General features: G+C 66.8%; 1 protein-coding gene across 1 annotated transcript; it reads left to right on the forward strand.

Moving 5' to 3' along the window:
• The first annotated feature begins 664 nt into the window (after nucleotides 1-664).
• RBM10 (RNA binding motif protein 10) lies at nucleotides 665-19,537 on the forward strand. The gene is made up of 24 exons (XM_054014829.1): nucleotides 665-801; nucleotides 5,516-5,623; nucleotides 5,825-6,008; nucleotides 6,120-6,305; nucleotides 6,682-6,751; nucleotides 8,657-8,730; nucleotides 10,296-10,382; nucleotides 10,820-10,880; nucleotides 10,971-11,144; nucleotides 12,082-12,242; nucleotides 12,882-12,979; nucleotides 13,064-13,151; nucleotides 13,433-13,601; nucleotides 14,316-14,485; nucleotides 15,404-15,548; nucleotides 15,899-15,990; nucleotides 16,080-16,247; nucleotides 17,078-17,227; nucleotides 17,365-17,430; nucleotides 17,678-17,863; nucleotides 18,456-18,530; nucleotides 18,745-18,848; nucleotides 19,118-19,247; nucleotides 19,341-19,537. Exons 2-24 carry the CDS (start codon nucleotides 5,607-5,609, stop codon nucleotides 19,464-19,466), a joined length of 2,781 nt encoding a protein of 926 aa, XP_053870804.1. The 5' UTR covers nucleotides 665-801; nucleotides 5,516-5,606; the 3' UTR covers nucleotides 19,467-19,537.
• The last annotated feature ends 419 nt before the right edge of the window (nucleotides 19,538-19,956 follow it).

Here is a 19,956-nt window from a genome sequence, read left to right on the forward strand (position 1 = left end):
GGCCGGCCCCACGCGTGGGCGCAGCGCGGTGCCTGTCGCGGGTGGATGACGTCACCTAGGCACTGGCGTATCCTGGAGCTCCCCCCCCCCGCGATGACATCACAACGAGATCCAGTGACGTCATCCGGTTCTATTGCTGCACGCATTGACTGCTCGCTGGGCGTTGACGTCACTGCCCAACGCACACGGGTGACACAAACATATTCGCCACGTCGGGACGTTCTATGACATCATGGCAGTGATCCGTGAGGTCACGCTTGGGTCATGACCTGGCCGGTCAGTGATCCATTGGGAGGCGGGACCCGTGGGAGGCTGCACCAATCCCTTGAGAGGAGAAACGGACTCTCTGCCCGTTCCACCAATCCCTTGCGAGCAGAGGCGGGCCCTGTGACCCTTCCACCAATCATCAATGATCAGCAGCCAGGCCTCGTGCACGCTCCACCATTCATCTGCCAGCAGAGGCGGGCCGGCTCCCAGTCCAACCAATCCCCTGCCAGGGGAGGCGAGTCCTCAAGAGGCTCCGGGCGGGGCCGAGAGCGCGTGACGCGGCCCCACCCCCTCCGGCGCGCGCTTGCGCGGAACGGCCGGGTTCCCGGCCAATGGGTGCGCGGCGTGTGTGTGGGGAGGGGGGGAGCCGGCGCGCGGGGGGCGTGGCCACGTTCTCCGCCGCCGGGAGTCGCCAGGACTCGGCCGCTGGCGCCGCCGCCATCTTGCGTGTCGGGCGGGCGGCGGGTGCGCGCGCGCGAGGAGGAGCGAGCGGGGTGTCCGGCCCGGCCCGGCCAGCGGCCTCCCGCGGCCCAGGTCAGCGCCGCCTCGGGGGGGCCGGGGGGGGCGCTGCGGGAGGGGCGTGGCCTGGGGAGCCTGTGGGGGGAGGGGCGCGGGGTCTGGGGGCCCGGGGAGGGGGGAGGAGCCTGTGGGGTGGGGGAGTGGCCTGGGGAGCCTGTGGGGGGAGGGGCGCGGGGTCTGGGGGCCCGGGGAGGGGGGAGGAGCCTGTGGGGTGGGGGAGTGGCCTGGGGAGCCTGTGGGGGGAGGGGCGCGGGGTCTGGGGGCCCGGGGAGGGGGGAGGAGCCTGTGGGGTCGGGGCGTGGCCTGGGGAGCCTGTGGGGGGAGGGGCGCGGGGTCTGGGGGCCCGGGGAGGGGGGAGGAGCCTGTGGGGTGGGGGCATGGCCTGGGGAGCCTGTGGGGGGAGGGGCGCGGGGTCTGGGGGCCTGGGGAGGGGGGAGGAGCCTGTGGGGTGGGGGCGTTGCCTGGGGAGCTGGCAGAGAGGGGGAGGAGGGCTGGGGAGCCGGTGGGGAGGGGGAGGAGCCTGTTGGTGGGGGTGGTCTAAGGGAGGAGCCGGGGGGAAGGGAGGAAAGGGGGAAGGGGCTGTGAGGGGGGAGAGTCTGGAGTGAGGGTTGGGCCTGAGTTGGGGGGCAGAGTCTGGGAATGGGGAGGGGCCCTGGGCTGGAGGTTGGGGGCAGGAGTGAGGGGTGTGGGGGGAAGGCGGCTGGTGGGTGAGGCCGGTGAGAGGCGGGGGCGCGGGAGCACCCTGGGGTGGCCGGCTAGGTGGGCACCTGGACTCTGGATAAAAATACCCCGGTCTGGTCACCAAAGGGCCAGCAGCGGCTGGAGGCTAGACTGGGGTTGGGGGCAATCGTGCCGGGATCGGGGGGTCCCCTGCCATGCTGGGTTGTGGAGGCACCGAGAGGGGAAGTTGGCTCGGTTGAGGTTATGTGGCAGGTCACAGCCAGGGCTGGAGGGGGAGCAGAGACAGGTGCCTAGGAGAGGACGCTCCCCACACCCTGTTCCCTCCCCTCCGGCTCCCCCATATCCTGTCTCGGCCAGGGGCCAGTACCAGATACTGCCGAGGAAAGGGGCAAGGAATTGTGACCGGATGACCCGTCTCCTCCGAGCCCCCGTTTGCAAGCTTGTGCAGGGGGCTTGCTTTGTGGTTTTGAAGCCTTGTTGTTAGAATTACCCCACCCTTGATTTTAACCCTGCCTCAGTGTCACCTTGTGGCAGTGAGTTTCACAGGCTCAGCGTTTGTTTCTCTGCGTGACCCCAGGCTGTTTGCTTCATCTACCTGGGATTCATCCATCAACAGAAGGGCCTGGTGTCATGGAGCCCCAGGATGGGTGCTACGCCCCAGCTTTTAGACAGTGGGCTGGCGCTCCCAGGGGTCCGTTTCAGCCAGTCTAGACCCCTTCATTCCACCCCAGGCTCTTACATGACACACGTCTCTAGCTTTGATCCAAGAGCAACCTGTTAACCCTTCCACCCCCACTGGGTAGCAGTGCAAAGTACGGAGAGAAACTGAGGCATGCATAGGCATCAGGAAACTATTACAGAAAATTCCTGCTTTGTAACACCTGGTTTGGTGGAGTTTCCCTTGTCCTCTGCCCCATGCTGGCTCAAACCTGGGAAGTGCCGGCAGCTTTATCCTCTCCTGGCTGTTGCGTGGTTCAACAGCTTGTTTGGCAAAGGCAGAGCTGAGTCCCAGCTGACCCTGGAGTTCAGAGGTGCTCACAGGCAGCCTCACCCAGAGCACAGCTGGGACCCACCTTTGCGGGCGTCCCCTGTCAGCGTGATCTCGGCGGCAAAGCGGGTCGGTGTTGCAGGCTTGGAGCCGAGCGGGAGAGAGACTCCTTGTTTCCATCCGGCTTCGTCCCTGGCAGCCTGCGCTCAGCCCCGGAAAGCACGGCTCATTTGGTAGGAGGTGCAGCGAGCCTGCAGAAATCCGGGTGGGGAATCGAACTGCAGAGTGCTTGGCAGGGTTCTGAGCCAGTTCTGTAGGCTCCCGCCCTCTCGGTATCGGTTGTGACCGCTTCACGGCGTCGGCGGAAGAGAGTTGATCTTGGCTAGACAGGCGGACTTTGTGTCTTGCGACAGAGACTTCCAGCTGCGCTGTGGTATTGGCTAGTAGGGTGCAGAGAGCCGGGTACCCCGGGGAGGGTGGTGGTGCGTGCTGAGCAGAGGGGCTGTGTGTATGCACACTGGCCATGGCGTGGCAATGATGCCTGGCCTTCTGACTAGTTGCAGAGGGGCATGGGCATCGTCTCAGGGCTCCTGCAATAGAAATAATAACGATGATTAGCACATGGAGAGACCAGCCCCTGCATGCGTTGCGGGAGCTCAGGGCAAAGCAGCCCAAGGGGCTGGAGGAATCAATCTGCGTGGGGGGATGTTCTGGGGTTATGGTAGAGCTTGGGTAGCACCCCCCACCCCCTTCGCAGTGAAGGCAGGAGCTGTAGCCTGAGGGGCTCTCTCTGCAGGTCAGAGATCACTACTGCTACTTGCTGGGATGAAATAAATCAATCACAGCCTATGTTGTGTGGGGCAGCATGCTTGCAAAGCTGGCTGGCTCGGGGTGGGGTGGGGGGGAAATGGGACCTGGGGCCTTTCCCCTCTAGGGGGCACCAGCTCCGATCCAGCCCCAGGGCAGTGGGACTGGCTGGCTGCTACCCTTATGTTACCTGCTGTTAAGGGGAGAATTGGGTGTGTTACTCTGGGGATTGCATGCATCGTGTTCTCGGCAGGTTTGGGAAGTCGGTCAGTTGACCACCTGTTGGAACACGAGCTAATCTGGTGCGATAGTCCAGCGAGAAATCGGGGCTGTAACTGGTGTCCTACCTCTTTGATTGCATCGTGGTAGCCTTTTGGGGTTTTTTGGTTTAGAACTTAATTTTGGTGTGTCGCGTTGTTTAAATTTAAAATAACTCCGGGAACTCTGTAAGGTGAAGCCTCGCAGAAACCAGAGTCTTGTCCTGTTCTCTTCTTGCTGCTGCTGCTGTGAGAAATTAGTGCTTTGAAATATTTGCCAGGGATGTGACTGCTCAATTGGACCAGTCCCCTGGATGGAGCCAGACTGAGGGATGAATTCTGATCTGCTAAGTCTGGTGGTCAGGGACCGTTCCTGCATTAATCCAGCCAGAGGCCTCTAGGAATACTTCTAGGGGCCGTGGAATGGATCCCTGAAGGATCTGGGCCTCGGAGTGGACAGGCAGCTGAGCCGAAGCTCCCACACCAATGCTGTGGCCAAAAGCGCAAATGGGATCGTTAGCGTCTCAGAAAGATCGAGAGGGGTCTAAGGAAACCCTGGTTCCCAAGGGCTGTGATACAGCGGAGAAAGGCAGACCAGGAAGTTCCCCCAGACAAATCCGATGAGGTCCCCGATTTGTCAGCACTGGGGTGAACGTCTGTGCTGTGAGAGTTGTTCTCTCTCTCCTCTGGGGGAGCGGTTTGCTGTGGCTGGGCGACATTCCTGGGCAGGGAACCTGGAGGGATCAACGCTGCAGGGTGTTGGGTTGGAGAAGGCCCGTCAGAGAAGCACATGGGGAGGAGAGGTTTGGGGCAGCCCTTCACTCCCTTCCCGGCGAGCTCTGTGAGAGACGTGGTTCGGGTAGAGGGTCACGGTGCTTCGGAGAGGACAGCTCACAGGGTCCCTCCGTGGTCTCCGCCAGGCAGAGGCTGCGAATTCCAGTCCCGTCCCTTCGCTCCGGTGCGCTGGGGCTTTGAACTGGGGCTGGCGGGTCCCCGAGGGGGTCTGGACTAAAACTCGAGCGCCTCTCGCCAGCTGCTAACCCGGCCGCTGTGCAGTAGTGGACGCAGGTCGACACCGCTAGCAGGGCTGATGAGACTGGGAGAAAGGGGGGACAGTTGGGCTGGGGCCCCGAGCACCAAACTATCTGTAACTGGGGTAAAATGGTACCACGGCCCCAAACTTCTCTCCCCGGGCAGGACTGCTGGGCCTTCAGCACCGTCCCGCGGTTCCCCCAGTGTGGCCAGACAGGTTCTCCCACAGGCCCAGCGCGGAGAACCGGGCGGGTGCCCCACACGCCGTAGCCCCTCGGGAGTCAGTGCAGTATGCACCGAGCCAGCGGCGGTTGGGGTGCTCTCGCTGCAGCGAGGCCGGCTCTGGGGGAGTCACTAGCGCATGGAAACCTAGAGCTCCTGCCGCCGGTAGAGGAGGCCGGGGAGGGGAAGGGACCAAAGGGAAAGTGGGTGTCAGAGCTGGGACTGGAGCCTTAATTCCTGACTCCCAATCCCCACTCCCCCCATCTCTGACCCACTAGATCCCGCTCCCCTCCCAGAGCTGCGGAGAAAACCCAGGACTCTGGGCTCCCAGTGCCCCCCCCCCCCCCCCCAAAAAAAAAAAAAACAACAACAACCAAAAAACCTCCTAGGCTCTCTTCCTTCCCATGATGTGTATAAGGTAGACCAGGATTGACATGGCTGTGGTTTGGATTGAGGGGCACTGGCAGGGGTGGGGGGAGTCCGGGGCTGCGAGTTGGGAGTGAGGGGCACCGGCGGAGCTTGGGGAAGCCCAGGGCTGGGCTAGGATGGGGCTGCAGCTTGGGAGTCAGGGGCACCGGCAGGGCTGGGGGGGACCCCAGGCCTGGGCTAGCAGGGGTGTGTGAGGATCCTCGCTTAGCCCCTGATGTATCTGTCTGGCACTACTCGGTTGATTTCATGGGTCTCCTTCCCCCTGCTCCGTGGACGGCCATGCTGACGCCCGCTCTGCTCTCTCTGCCCTCAGGGTCGTGGACACAGCCGGTGGCAGTGCCGTGTGGTGAGTGCCCACCGAAGAGCCCGGCCTGTTCCGAAGCACTGACCTGCTGCAGGAGGAAATGGAGTATGAACGGAGGTACCATCTCCCCACGCCAATGGGCCCATGCGCCCCTCTACCGGGAGGGCTGGGGCGGGTGCTATGCTGCGGGGCAGGGGGCGCTCTCCCCTAGCAGGCAGGGCTGGGTGCTAGAGGGCACGGGGAAGGGTGGGGGCTCAGCAGGCGGTGCTCTGCCCTGGTAGCCCATGGTGCTGAACCTACACCCCTTGTTCCCCCCAGAGGTGGCCGCGGGGACCGGACGGGCCGATATGGTGCTGCTGACCGGTCCCAGGACGACGGCGTGGACGGGCGGACCCAGCGAGACCACGACTACCGGGACATGGATTACCGCTCGTACCCCCGCGACTTCAGCAGCCACGAGGCCGCTAACGAGTACGACTCATCCGAGGAGCAGAGCGCCGAGGTGGGCTCCGGCCCCGGGGGCTGTAGCCTTGTGGGCTGGGTGGGCCTCTCTGCCGGGGGTGGGGACGGGATGCGAGCGCCGGGCTGCCCTGACCCTGTCCTCTCCCACCAGGATTCCTACGAGGCCTCCTCGGGGTCGGAGACTCAACGCAAGCGGGACAGCCCCACCGAGCACCTGGGCTACCCCGGCGACGGGGACTACCGTGACCAGGACTACCGGCCCGAGCCAGAGGAGGAGCAGAAGGCCAGCAGCATCGTCATGCTGAGAATGCTGCCCCAGTCTGCCTCCGAGAACGACGTAGGTCTGGGTGTTGGGGGCTCGGAACCAGAACGCCTGGGTTCTCTTCCCCGGCTCTGGGAGGAGAGTGGGGTCTAGTGCTTGGGAGGGGGGCTGGGAGCCAGGACTCCTGGGTTCTCTTCCCCGGCTCTGGGAGGACAGTGGGGTCTAGTGCTTGGGAGGAGGGCTGGGAGCCAGGACTCCTGGGTTCTTTACCCCAGCTCTGGGAGGAGAGTGGGGTCTAGTGGTTGTAGGGAGGGAGGGTGCTGGGAGCTCCTTTTCCACTGATCAGCCGCAGGATGTCACATGAGTGGCGCCTTCTACCTCAGTTTCCCCTTGTCTGCACCCTGGAGATGGACAGTGCTGACTGTGCTCCTACCATGTGCTCCCCCCGCAGATCCGGGCCCAGCTGCAGGCGCACGGGATCCAGCCCCGCGAGGTGCGGCTGATGCGGAACAAAGCCTCAGGTGAGCGTCTGTTCACAGTTCTGCCTCCTGCCCCCCGTTTCCGGCTGGGAGCCCGCGGTGGATCCCCCTGCGGCGCGCGCGCTCGGTGTGTCTCTCTCGCTAGCAGAAACTGCCCAGGCCCTGGTGCGGCCGGCTTCCCAGCCCGCACTAGGCTTTTGGCTGGTACCAGACCCCTGCCCGCAGGGCCGGTTCGGTCAGTCTGCAGGCGGATCCCGCCCTCGCTGCTCTCTCTCCCTGTCCTCGGGGAGCGCGGAGGAATCCTCGGCCAGGCGCGTGCTCTCCCCCTCCCCCCCCCGCCCTCTCCTTGCTGGGCGCGAACCCTGGCTGGACCGGGGCCGTGCTAGAGGCCGCGGCTGGGTTCTGCTGTGGCCCGCTTTGCTCCCAGAGAGAGCCGGCACTAGGGAACGCCGGCACTGGGCCAGCCCTTCTGGGGAGCGCGTGGCCAGGATGGGCTGGGCTGAACAGGTGAGTTGGCTGTTGTCTCGAAGGTATTTCCTTGGTGTGTGTCGCACACTCACTCACTCACATACGCACACACACACAGAGCCAGTGTCCTCGTACCTTCCAAAGCAGGGTGTGTAGATATGGATATTTTGTTCTCTGCATTAGCCCTGTGTTGTGCCAGGCCTCACAGGGACACTGTGGAGCGGAGCCCAACTTTCAGTGCCTCCCCCCGCCCCCGCAGCTCAAGGCACAGCCCCCTGCAGAGATGTTTCCCAGCATGCACTGGCCCAGTGCTTGGAGCACTGCATGCTGGGATCTGGGGCTTGGGTGCGGGTTTGTCCCACATCATTCAGCGGAGGTGGGGGGGGACGGGGGGCAGGCACCCATGATTGCCCCACTGGAGTCCTACCCCCAGCCCCTAGCAGGCTGCTGCGTGGCACAGCTGGGGCTAGCTTGGGAACCCTCAGCCAGGCCGAGCTAAAGGCAAAGGGGATCTGTGCGACGGGACAGAGCAAAACCTGCGCTTAACGGGGAGACCTGGGCAGGGAGCACTCTCCCCTGGCAGACAGGGCCGGGCACGGGGGGGGGCTTTGCAGGGGGTGCTCACTGGCAGTCAGGGCCAGGCGCTGGGGGTGCCGTGCTGCAGGGCGTGGGGGCTTTGCAGGGGGTGCTCACTGGCAGTCAGGGCCAGGCGCTGGGGGTGCCGTGCTGCAGGGCGGGGGGCTTCTCCGACACCGTGCTCACACCAGTACCCCAGCGTGACGCTAGGAGTGCTGTGCTATGGGGAGCCTGTGACCAGAGCCGGGTCCTAGGACCCTGAGCAGCAGGGTGGGGGGCTGGAGCCCGTTCTTCCTATGGGAGAGCAATGCTCTGGGGAGGCCGCATGGACAAGTCGAGAGGGAGCTGGTCTGGCTCTGGGAGGGGGCTGGGGTCTAGTGGTTAGAGGTGGGGGGCTGGGAGCCAGAACTCCCTGGGTTTTCTCCCTGGCTCTGGGAGGGGAGTGGGGTCTAGTGGTTAGAGGTGGGGGGCTGGGAGCCAGGACTCCTGGGTTCTCTCCCGGCTCTGGGAGGGGAGGGGGGTCTAGTGGTTAGAGGTGGGGGGCTGGGAGCCAGGACTCCCTGGGTTTTCTCCCTGGCTCTGGGAGGGGAGTGGGGTCTAGTGGTTAGAGGTGGGGGGCTGGGAGCCAGGACTCCTGGGTTCTCTCCCGGCTCTGGGAGGGGAGGGGGGTCTAGTGGTTAGAGGTGGGGGGCTGGGAGCCAGTACTCCAGGGCTCTGTTGTGCTAGCAGCCCCATGGCTGCGTGGCTGGTCCTTCCCCTGCCCTTGCCCCCCGCCCACGTGTCCAGGCAGGGTGCCCCCTCCGCGCCCCCGGCCCCACCCCAGGGGTGCAGCGAGAGGGTGCGTGATGTTGGCTGGATCTGTTGACTAACACACTGCGTCTGTATCTGAATGCTGTCCTCCAGGTCAGAGCCGCGGCTTCGCCTTCGTCGAGTTTAATCACTTGCAGGACGCTACCCGATGGATGGAAGCCAATCAGGTTGCTTTGCCGCACTTGACCCCCACAAGTACTGCTCCTGTTACCGCCCGACCCACAAGCCTGGGCCTGCTCCAGCCCCCCAGGGAGAGCATCACCCCCCACCCCCTTAGGGACTCACTAGGGCTTAGAGCCAGGACGCCTGGGTTCTCTCCCTGGCTCTGGGGGGGAGTGGGGTCTAGTGGTTAGAGCAGGGGGGGGGCTGGGAGCCCGGACGCCTGGGTTCTCTCCCTGGCTCTGGGAGGGGAATGCGGTCTAGTGGTTAGAGCAGGGAGGGACTGAGAGCCAGGACTCCTGGGTTCTCTTCCCAGCCCTGGGAGGGAGCGTGCTTAGAACATGGGGACCAGGAGCCAGGACTCCTGGGTTCTCTCCGTGTCTCGGACAAGTGTGTTCTGGGGGGTGGCTAGGAATGAGGACGCATGTGTTGTGTGCCTGGCTCCGGGTGGGGAGTGGGGGTTAGTGGTTAGAGCAGGAGGTGCTGGCAGCCGGGACTCCTAGGTTCTCTCCATGGCTCCGCAAGCGGAGTGTTGTCTAGTGTTTAGAGCAGCAATGATGGGTGCCAGGACTCCTGGGTTCTTTGTCCCGCTCTGGACGGCATGCGGCGGAGCGCATGGCACAAGAGGATGTTGAGTGATGGCACCAGCCCCTTTTCGTGCCGCAGGGCCCTGACACTGGCACCTGGCCCCTCTCTTGCCCTCCAGCAGGTCACTCCATCCCCAGTCTCCCACAGAGGGGCCAGGCTGCGAGCTTTCCCGCGGCAGTGCCAGCGCCAGGAGCTAGGGTGGGGAGGGTGCCTGGCGTCAGCCTTCGTTAAGTCTGTGTCCACCGGACCCGGAGGAGGCCCCAGGGCAGAAGAGCGAACACCTGTCAGACCAGCCTCCAGGCCCCCGTATCCCTGAGATCTTGGTGGATTGGAATTGGCTTTGACAACGCCCCTTGACCCGCGCGGCTCCGTTCCTCTCCTAGCCGGGCCGAGCGCGTGGCGGGCATCCCCAGTGGGAGCCGCCATGCGTGGCCGAGACACCGTGCTCCGTGGGGTGGGGCGGCGGGGCGCTGCGCTGCGCAGGAGAGGGCGTCGGATCAGGCCCTGGCGGGGCCGTAGGCAGAGCAGCTAGGCCGAGGTGGGGGCGGGCGGGGGCCATACTGAGGTGGTGGCCCAGAGGTCGCCGGAGGAGCTGCTGGCTAGCAGGGCATGCAGCGGTGGTTCCCAGCGGTGTCAGGCGTTGTGCCGCGCGGGCGTCTTGGATCATGGCTGCTCTCTCTTTCTCTCTCTCTCTCTCTTTCTCTCTCTCTCTCTCTCATATCCGCTCCCTCCATCCTAGCAGCCGTTGGTAGCTCGGAGCCGGCCGTGCCGGCAGCCCCAAACGCTGGGCCGGCACAGGTTAGCTTTGCGGTAGCCATGTAGCCGAGACCCAAACCTCTCCGGGCCTGCGGCCCCTCCCTCCCTCCCTCCCCTCCCTCATCCGTTCAGCAGAAGGGTTTAAATCTCTCTCTCTCTCTCTGCTGAGGCAGTGACGGGTGCCCCCCTGCCACCCGCCGGCTCTCACCGCTCTGCTTTCCCCCAGCAGCACTCCCTCAGCATCCTGGGCCAGAAAGTCTCCATGCACTACAGCGACCCCAAGCCCAAGATAAATGAGGACTGGCTCTGCAGCAAGGTACAGCGGGGGGGCTGTGATCCGGGGGCGATGGCCACTGAGCTAAGGGGCGCTGTGCTGCGAGGGGGGGCTGGGCAGGGGGCGCTCTCCCCTGGCAGTCAGGGCGGGCACTGGGGGACGCCGTGCTGTGGGGAGCGGGATGGGGGGCTCAGCAGAGGGCGCTCTCCCTTGGCAGTCAGGGCCGGGCGCTGTGCTGCGGGGAGTGGGGTGGGAGGCTCGGCTGGGGGCGCTCTCCTCTGGCAGTCAGGGCGGGCACTGGGGGACGCCGTGCTGTGGGGAGCGGGACGGGGGGCTCAGCAGGGGGCGCTCTCCCTTGGCAGTCAGGGCCGGGCGCTGTGCTGCGGGGGACTTGGCAGGGGGCAGTCAGGGCCGAGCGTGGCGGGGGGCTCAGCAGAGGGCGCTCTCCATTAAGAGTCTCTCGTTAATTCCTGTTTCAGTGTGGAGTGCAGAATTTCAAACGAAGGGAGAAATGCTTTAAATGTGGCGTTCCCAAATCAGGTGAGCTAGAAACAGTGCTGGTCTTAGCCCCCCATCAGACCCTGCAGTGGGGAGTCCCGCAGGTTAATACGTGCTTTCTGCCCCATCCAGAGGCCGAGCAGAAGCTGCCCCCAGGGAGTCGGCTAGACCAGCTGGTGGCGCTGTCGGGCCGGGAACTGAGTCAGGGCCTCCTTCCCCTGCCACAGCCCTACCAGGCCTCGGTGCTGTCAGCAACCCAGCCCCTGGCCCAGGCATCAGAGCCCTGCGCTGAGAACGCCAACGACAGTGAGCGGGGGGCAGGCTGTGGGGGATGGGGAAGGGGGGTGGATCGTGGGGAGCGGGGGACGAGCTCTGGGGAGCACGCCAGTTGCCAGGAGGGGGTATCGGGTGGCAGGGTAGGTGTGGCGGGGGGGCAGTGGGGGGAAGGGGAGTTGGCCGTGGGGAGCAGGGGGCGGGCTGTGGGGGGAAGGGGGATGAGCCGTGGGGAGCAGGGGGCGGGCTTTGGGGGGAAGGGGAGTTGGCTGTGGGGAGCAGGGAGCGGGCTGTGGGGGACGGGGAAGGGGGATGAGCCGTGGGGAGCAGGGGGCGGGCTGTGGGAGACGGGGAAGGGGGATGGGCCGTGGGGAGCGGGGGGTGGGCTGTGGGGGGGAAGGGGGATGAGCCGTGGGGAGCGGGGGGCGGGCTGTGGGGGGAAGGGGGATGAGCCGTGGGGGGTGGGCTGTGGGGGGAAGGGGGATGAGCCGTGGGGAGCAGGGGGTGGGCTGTGGGGGATGGGGAAGGGGGATGAGCCGTGGGGAGCAGGGGGCGGGCTGTGGGAGACGGGGAAGGGGTGTGGGTGTGGGTAGCGGGGGACGAGCTCTGGGGAGCACGCCAGTTGCCAGGAGGGGGTATCGGGTGGCAGGGTAGGTGTGGCGGGGCGGGGGGGCAGTGGGACCGGTGCCCAGGTGAGTGGGGTGGGCTGGAATGGATGGAGGGTACCTGGGAGGAATAGTTCGGGGCGGGTTCTAAGTGGGGTTGTCTGGCTGACGCAGGCTGTAAGGGGGAGTGGCCTGGTGGGGGGGTGCCTGACTGGCAGTGGGTTGGCCCCAAGGGGGAGGAGCCTGACGGTGGGGTGGACTCTAAGGGGGCGGGACCTGGCTGACGGGGGAGGGGGTGGGGCCTGTTGGGCCGGGCCGGGGGGGGGTTCCTAGTCCCTCCTCACGCAGCCCCCCTCCGCCCCCAGCAATCATCTTGCGGAACCTGAACCCGCACAGCACCATGGAGTCGATCCTGGCGGCGCTGGCCCCCTACGCCGTGCTCTCCGCCTCCAACGTCCGCGTCATCAAAGACAAGCAGACCCAGCTCAACCGCGGCTTCGCCTTCATCCAGCTGGCCACCATCGTGGTGAGCCCCGGGGCCCCTCCCGACGCTGGGGGTCAGAGCAGGGGGCTGGGGGCCAGGACTCCTGGGTTCTCTCCCTGGCTCTGGGAGGGGAGTGGGGGCTGGTGGTTAGAGCAGGGGGCTGGGGGCCAGGACTCCTGGGTTCTCTCCTGGCGCTGGGAGGGGAGTGGGGGCTGGGGGTTAGAGCAGGGGGGCTGGGAGCCAGGTCTCCTGGGTTCTCTCCCTGGCACTGGGAGGGGAGTGGGGTCTGGTGGTAAGAGTGGGGGGCAGCCAGGACTCCTGGGTTCTCTCCCAGCTCTGGGAGGGGAGTGGGGTCTGGTGGTCAGAGTAGGGGGGCTGGGAGCCAGGTCTCCTGGGTTCTCTCCCGGCGCTGGGAGGGGAGCGACGTCTGGTGGTTAGAGCTGGGGGCCAGGACTCCTGGGTTCTCTCCTGGTGCTGGGAAGGGAGTGGGGGCTGGTGGTTAGAGTAGGGGGCTGGGAGCCAATGTCTCCTGGGTTCTCTCCCTGGCTCTGGGAGGGGAGTGGGGTGTAGTAGTTAGAGCAGGGGGCGCTGGGAGCCAGGACTCCTGGGTTCTCTCCCTGGCTCTGGGAGGGGAGGGCGGTGGGGGTCTGGGCCCATCTCACCCCATCTGCCCCCCCCCAGGAGGCAGCCCAGCTACTGCAGATCCTGCAGGCCTTGCACCCGCCGCTGCACATTGACGGCAAGACCATCAACGTGGAGTTTGCCAAGGGCTCCAAGCGGTGAGTGCAGGGGAGGGGGCCCCCACCCCGTCCCACCCCACCCCACCCCACACACTGACAGCTCCCTTGCCCCTCCCCCCACAGGGACATGGGCTCCTCCGACAGTAACCGCATCAGCGCCGCCTCCGTCGCCAGCACTGCTATCGCTGCGGCCCAGTGGGCCATCTCCCAGGTAACCCGCCCTGCCCAGGGGCTTGTGGGTAACTCTCCCGCAGGGGTGTGGGGCAGATTGGAGTGTGTGTAGGGGGGTGTTAATCCCTGGGACTCCCTGCTGCAGGAATGTTGGGGAGACCCTGGTTGTCCCTGCTGCGGCGGCACTATGTGGCTCCAGGCTGGATGGGACTGGCTGGCGGCAGGCCCCCACACCTGGAACTGGGTCCCTGTCCCCACGGCAGCCGAGGGGTGAGGGCTGGTGGTACCTTATGCCCCCCTCACCCTGCTCTCTGCCCCCAGGCATCACAGGGCAGTGAGGGGGCCTGGGCGGCCTCGGAGGAGCAGCCGGCCGACTACGCCTACTACCAGCAGGAGGAGGCCTACGGTGCGGAGCCGGCGCTCTACTCCCATGCCTACCTGAAGGGCTCTCCGGCCCAGCCCGGCGCCAACGGGGAGGCCGCAGCCACAGGTGAGAGCGGGCGTGGGACATGGGGCCGGCCCCTCGCGCCCCCTTCCCACCGCCTGGGGGCCGGGATGGGGCAGGGGTTGGATCCCCTGTTGTGGTCAGGTTGGCTTGTGGCAGCCTCTTACCCCCGCCATGGGGCTCTGTGGGGTTCTCCCCTCCCCCGCCTGCTTCACTTAGAAGCTTTAAAGTGTCTTGGGGTCCTGGCGCCCAGCCCTCCTCCCCCCCAAGCACTAGCTCCCACTCCCCTCCCGGAGCCAGGGAGAGAACCCAGGCGTCCTGGCTCCCAGCCCCCCTGCTCTAGCCACCAGATCCCACTCCCCTCCCGGAGCCAGGGAGAGAACCCAGGAGTCCTGGCTCCCAGCCCCCCTGCTCTAGCCACCAGATCCCACACCCCTCCCAGAGCCAGGGAGAGAACCCAGGCGTCCTGGCTCCCAGCCCCCCTGCTCTAGCCACCAGAACCCACACCCCTCCCGGAGCCAGGGAGAGAACCCAGGAGTCCTGGCTCCCAGCCCCCCTGCTCTAGCCACCAGATCCCACTCCCCTCCCAGAGCCGTGGAGAGAACCCAGGCGTCCTGGCTCCCAGCCCCCCTGCTCTAGCCACCAGATCCCACACCCCTCCCAGAGCCGTGGAGAGAACCCAGGCGTCCTGGTTGGCTCCAGCCTGGGCTGTGGGTCTCTGGGGGCCCCTCTCACCCCAGCTCTCCCCTGCCCTGGCAGTGGCGGAGCCGTCCCTGGAGCCTGGCGTGCCGGGCGTCGACTCGCTGCCCGTCCTGCAGAGCTTCCCCCACGCCGCCCAGACCACCGCCGTGCCCGTCGTGTACCAGCCGCCCGGCGGAGCCGAGACTGCGGGCACCGCCCAGGGCACCGCTACCGCTGCCACTGCCCAGGTAGGCCTGTCAGCCTGGTCTCGGGGCAGGGGTCTGCCCTCCCTGCTCGGGGGCTGGCTGGGGCTCTATGGGTGGGGGTCTCTGCTTGGGGGCTGGCCAGGGCTGTATGGGGGGGGGGTCGCCTTCCTGCTCGGGGGCTGCCGGGGGGGTGGGGGTGGGGGGGCTCTCCCTGCTCGGGGGCTGCTGGGGCTGTGGGGGTGTTCTCCTTGCTTGGGGGCTGCCGGGGCTGTGTGTGGGGGTGGGGGGGCTCTCCCTGCTCGGGGGCTGGCTGGGGCTGGGGGGGTGGGGTGTTCTTGCTTGGGGGCTGCCGGGGCTGTGTGTGGGGGTGGGGGGGCTCTCCCTGCTCGGGGGCTGTGGGGGTGTTCTCCTTGCTTGGGGGCTGCCGGGGCTGTGGGGGTGGGGGGGCTCTCCCTGCTCGGGGGCTGCTGGGGCTGTGGGGGTGTTCTCCTTGCTTGGGGGCTGCCGGGGCTGTGTGTGGGGGTGGGGGGGCTCTCCCTGCTCGGGGCCTGGCTGGGGCTGGGGGCGTGGGGTGTTCTTGCTTGGGGGCTGCCGGGGCTGTGTGTGGGGGTGGGGGGGCTCTCCCTGCTCGGGGGCTGGCTGGGGCTGGGGGGGTGGGGTGTTCTTGCTTGGGGGCTGCCGGGGCTGTATTGGGGGGGGGGCTCTCCCTGCTTGGGGGCTGTATGGGGGGGCTCTCACTGCCCGGGGCTGTATGGGGGGGGGTGTCTACTCCCTGCTTGGGGGCTGTATGGGGGGGACTCTCCCTGCTCGGGGCTGCGTGGGGGGGTGTCTCTGCTCCCTGCTCTGGGTTGGGGGGGTCTGCCCGGGGCTGTAAGGGGGGTTTCTCCCCAGGGTGTCCCCACCCTGCTCTGGGTCGGGGGCTCTCCTGGCGGTCTCCCCACTGCCGGCTGTCCTGCGCAGAGCCAGCCCTACACCATTGTGTCCCCGGCCGTGCTGAAGCCCGAGACGCCGAGCCCAGCCCAGCCGAGCGGCGCCGCCCTCCCCGCGCCCAGCACCGGCCTGCCCCTGCCCACCCCCACGCCGCAGGAGCCCTACGGCCAGTACCGTGAGTGGAGGGCTCGGGGGGGGTCCATCGGGGGAGGGGCCTTGTTGGGGCTGAGTGGGTCTCTGCTGTATTGGGGGGTCTCTGGGGGGTTGGAGGGCCATGCTTCATGTGGGGTGATGTGGGGGCTCCGGGGGTGTGTGTGCCATATAGGGAGGATGTGGGGGGGTTGGAGGGCCGTGTTTTGTGGGGGGCCCGGGGGGGTGCCACATTGGGAGAGGGTTGGAGGGCTGTGGTGTGGGGGGCGTGTGGGGGCCGTCGGGGAAGACATGCTATGTTGGGAGGGGTGTTGGGGGGGCCGGGATGTCGTCCCTCTCGGCCCCCCCGGCTGAGCCCCGCTCTGCACTCCCCAGCTGTCCCAGACGTATCCACCTACCAGTACGACGAAACCTCTGGCTATTACTACGACCCGCTGACCGGTCTCTATTATGACCCCAACTCCCAGGTGAGCAGGGGGGGATGTAGTCTGGGGGGGGGGGGGGGGGGACACACAGCCTGCAGCGCCTGATGCCCCCCGTCTCTCCGGCCCCACAGTACTACTACAACGCACAGAGCCAGCAGTATCTGTACTGGGACGGCGAGCGCAGGACCTATGTGCCGGCCTCCGACCAGGGCGCCGACGCCCACAAGGACGGCTCTGGGGGCAGCGGCAAGGAGGGCAAGGAGAAGAAGGAGAAACACAAGACCAAAACAGCTCAACAGGTGGGTGCTGCCTGTCCCCCTGGGAGCACTCTGTCCTGGCCTCCTTTGGGGTCTGGGTAGGACAGGGCCTTCTCGCACCCGCTGCTCAGCAGAGGTTGTCCCCACCCCAGAGGGAGCTGCATGGTCCCCTTTTCCATCCAGCCTGTTAAGTAGTTTGCCTCTAGATGCACAAGAGGTGTTGCCAGCCCAGCCTTCGCTGGCATGATGCAGCCACCTCTGGGGCAGGACAGCAGGGAAACAGCTGCATGTAACGTCACATGGGGATGCCTCATATGGTGCTGAGATGCAGCCAGCTCTGGGGTGGGGCGGCTGGGGAACAGTCGCACATAAGGCCGCATGGGGATAACTTGCTCGGCGCTGAGATGCAGCCAGCTCTGAGGTGGGGCGGCTGGGGAACAGTCGCACATAAGGCCGCATGGGGATAACTTGCTCGGCGCTGAGATGCAGCCAGCTCTGGGGTGGGGCGGCTGGGGAACAGTCGCACGTAAGGCCGCATGGGGATAACTTGCTCGGCGCTGAGATGTAGCCAGCTCTGGGGTGGGGCGGCTGGGGAACAGTCGCACGTAAGGCCACATGGGGATAACTTGCTCGGCGCTGAGATGCAGCCAGCTCTGGGGTGGGGCGGCTGGGGAACAGTCGCACATAAGGCCGCATGGGGATAACTTGCTCGGCGCTGAGATGCAGCCAGCTCTGGGGTGGGGCGGCTGCGGACCAGCATCAGAAGCTTGGGACAGAAAGCGAAGGAGAATCCTGCAGCCTGTCTACGAGCTTTCCCCCCTGCCCCCCACCATGGGGTCAGTGCCCCACTGACGGCCCCCTGTCCCCCACAGATCGCCAAGGACATGGAGCGCTGGGCCCGCAGCCTCAACAAACAGAAGGAGAATTTCAAGAACAGCTTCCAGCCGATCAGCTCGCTGCGGGAGGACGAGCGGCGCGAGTCGGCCACGGCCGACGCCGGCTATGCCATCCTGGAGAAGAAGGTACTGCCGGCGCGGGGGAAAACCCCGGAGCCCTTCCCACCGGTCCCCCCGCAGCATGGGGTCCAATGGGGGAGGTGGGTGTGGGGAGAACCCGCCAGGGCCCCTGGCTGAGCTGAACTGCTGTGCTTCTCCCCCAGGGGGCGCTGGCAGAGAGGCAGCACACACCCATGGACCTGTCCAAGCTGGCCAGCGATGACAGGCTGGTAAGTGCCCTGTGCTGCAGGATGCCTGGGTCCTCTCCCAGCTTGGGGGGGGGGGGGGGGGGGAGTAGGGTCTAGTGGTTAGAGCAAGGGTGGGCTGGGAGGCAGGACTCCTGGGTTCTCTCCTGGCTTGGTGGGGGGGGGCTGGGAGTCAGGACTCCTGGGTTCTCTCCTGGCTCAGGGAGGGCGTGGTGTGTAGTGGTGAGGGGCCCCCATGCCCAGCCGGCCCCACGGCGCTGTTTCCCCGCAGAGCCCGCCGCGGGGGCTGGTGGCCGCGTACAGCGGGGAGAGCGACAGCGAGGAGGAGCCGGAGCGGGCGTCCGACCGGGAGGAGAAGCTCACGGACTGGCACAAATTGGCCTGTCTGCTCTGCCGCCGGCAGTTCCCCAGCAAGGAGGCGCTGATCCGCCACCAGCAGCTCTCCGGGCTGCACAAGGTGTGTGTGTGGGGGTCACGGGACCGGCCCCTCTAGGGGGCGCTGGCTTCCATCAGCCCCAGGGCAGGGACTGGCTGGCTCACGGGGTGGGGAATGGGGCCCGGGAACCGGCCCCTCCAGGGGGCGCTGGCTCCCATCAGCCCCAGGGCAGGGACTGGCTGGCTCACGGGGTGGGGAATGGGGCTGGGGCTTGTCCCCTCTAGGGGCGCCGGCTCCCATCAGCCCCAGGGCAGGGACTGGCTGGCTCATGGGGTGGGGAATGGGGCTGGGGCTTGTCCCCTCTAGGGGCGCCGGCTCCCATCAGCCCCAGGGCAGGGACTGGCTGGCTCATGGGGTGGGGAATGGGGCTGGGGCTTGTCCCCTCTAGGGGCGCCGGCTCCCATCAGCCCCAGGGCAGGGACTGGCTGGCTCACGGGGTGGGGAATGGGGCTGGGGCTTGTCCCCTCTAGGGGCGCCGGCTCCCATCAGCCCCAGGGCAGGGACTGGCTGGCTCACGGGGTGGGGAATGGGGCCCGGGGACCGGCCCCTCTAGGGGGTGCCAGCCCCGATTCAGCCCCCGGGTTTCCCTACCTACCTTCTTCTTTGATTGCAGCAAAACCTGGAGATTCACCGCCGCGCCCACCTGTCTGAGCAGGAGCTGGAGGCGCTGGAGAAGAACGACATGGAGGTGGGCAGGGGGCCGGCGTGGCAGGGTAGCGGGGGGGCGGATGGGATGATGGAGGGGCCATGCTGCACCAGGACAGTGGGGAAGGAGGAATGCAGGGGGCTGGGGGTCGCTGACTCCAGGGAGGGGTTGGGGGCACAGTGGGGGAGTGGGGGGTACAGTCGGGGGGGTGGGGCTGGGGGCTGGCCTTGGCTCTAATGGGCCCCTCCCCTGGCAGATGAAGTACCGGGACCGCGCGGCCGAGCGCAGGGAGAAGTACGGCGTCCCCGAGCCCCCGGAGCCCAAGAAGCGGAAGTACTCAGCTGTGATGCCCGCCACTGTGTAAGCCCTGCCCCTGCCATGCTGCCCCGCCCAGTCAGGGTGGAGCTCTGCCCTCCAGGAGCGCCCCTCCCCAGAGGTGGCAGTATCTCAGCGCTGGCTGAACTGTCCCCGTGCAGCGTTATGTGCGGTTGTTCCCCAGCTGCCCCACCCCAGAGGTGGCTGCATCGTAGCAGTGGGCGAGTGGCGTTGTGTGTGGCTGTTCCCAGCTGCCCCGCCCCAGAGGTGGCCACATCCCCATCTCAGCCATTGACCCTTTGCTCTCCCCGCAGAGACTTTGAGCAGCCGACGCGGGACGGGCTGGGCAGCGATAACATTGGGAGCCGCATGCTGCAGGCCATGGGCTGGAAGGAGGGCAGCGGCCTGGGCCGCAAGAAGCAAGGCATCGTCACCCCCATTGAGGTACCGGGGGCAGGGCGAGTGGGGCACCCCGTGGCCCCTGGGGTGGTTCCGAGGGGCAGGTCCCTGATCTCACCAGGTCTCCCCCCTCCCCAGGCGCAGACCCGAGTGCGCGGCTCCGGCCTGGGTGCCCGCGGCAGCTCCTACGGTGTCTCGGCCGCCGAGTCGTACCGCGAGACGCTGCACAAGACCATGCTGACCCGCTTCAACGAGGCTGAGTGAGGCCCCACCCCTCGAGACTTCCCCTGCAGGGGGCACCATGAACTTTTTTTTAATTAAAGGAGAAAAATGACTGTGTGTCCCTGCGCCCCCTGCTGGAGGGGATGGGCCCTGCGCTGTGTGGGTCCCTGCGCCCCTGCTGGAGGGGACAAGCCCTGCACTGTGTGTGGGTCCCTGCGCCCCCTGCTGGAGGGGACGGGCCCTGCGCTGTGTGTGTTCAGCACCCCCTGCTGGAGGAGATGGGCCCTGCACTGTGTGGGTCCCTGCGCCCTGTGTGTCCCTGCGCCCCCTGCTGGAGGGGACGGGCCCTGCGCTGTGTGGGTCCCTGCGCCCCCCGCTGGAGGGGACGGGCCCTGCGCTGTGTGGGTCCCTGCGCCCCCTGCTGGAGGGGACGGGCCCTGCGCTCTGTGTGTGTCCAGTGCCCCCTGCTGGAGGAGACGGGCCCTGCGCTCCCTGCTGAAGGGGACGGGCCCTGCGCTATGTGTGTCCAGCA

Source organism: Malaclemys terrapin (assembly GCF_027887155.1).
Source record: "Malaclemys terrapin pileata isolate rMalTer1 chromosome 20 unlocalized genomic scaffold, rMalTer1.hap1 SUPER_20_unloc_1, whole genome shotgun sequence".
Taxonomy (NCBI): Eukaryota; Metazoa; Chordata; order Testudines; family Emydidae; genus Malaclemys; species Malaclemys terrapin.

What these genes read in the sequence shown, in the direction of transcription:
- RBM10 (XM_054014829.1), top strand. An exon ending in TTTGCCAAGGGCTCCAAGCG is followed by an intron (nt 12,980 to 13,063) that starts GTGAGTGCAGGG and finishes CTCCCCCCACAG; the next exon opens with GGACATGGGCTCCTCCGACA. An exon ending in AGACCAAAACAGCTCAACAG is followed by an intron (nt 16,248 to 17,077) that starts GTGGGTGCTGCC and finishes TGTCCCCCACAG; the next exon opens with ATCGCCAAGGACATGGAGCG.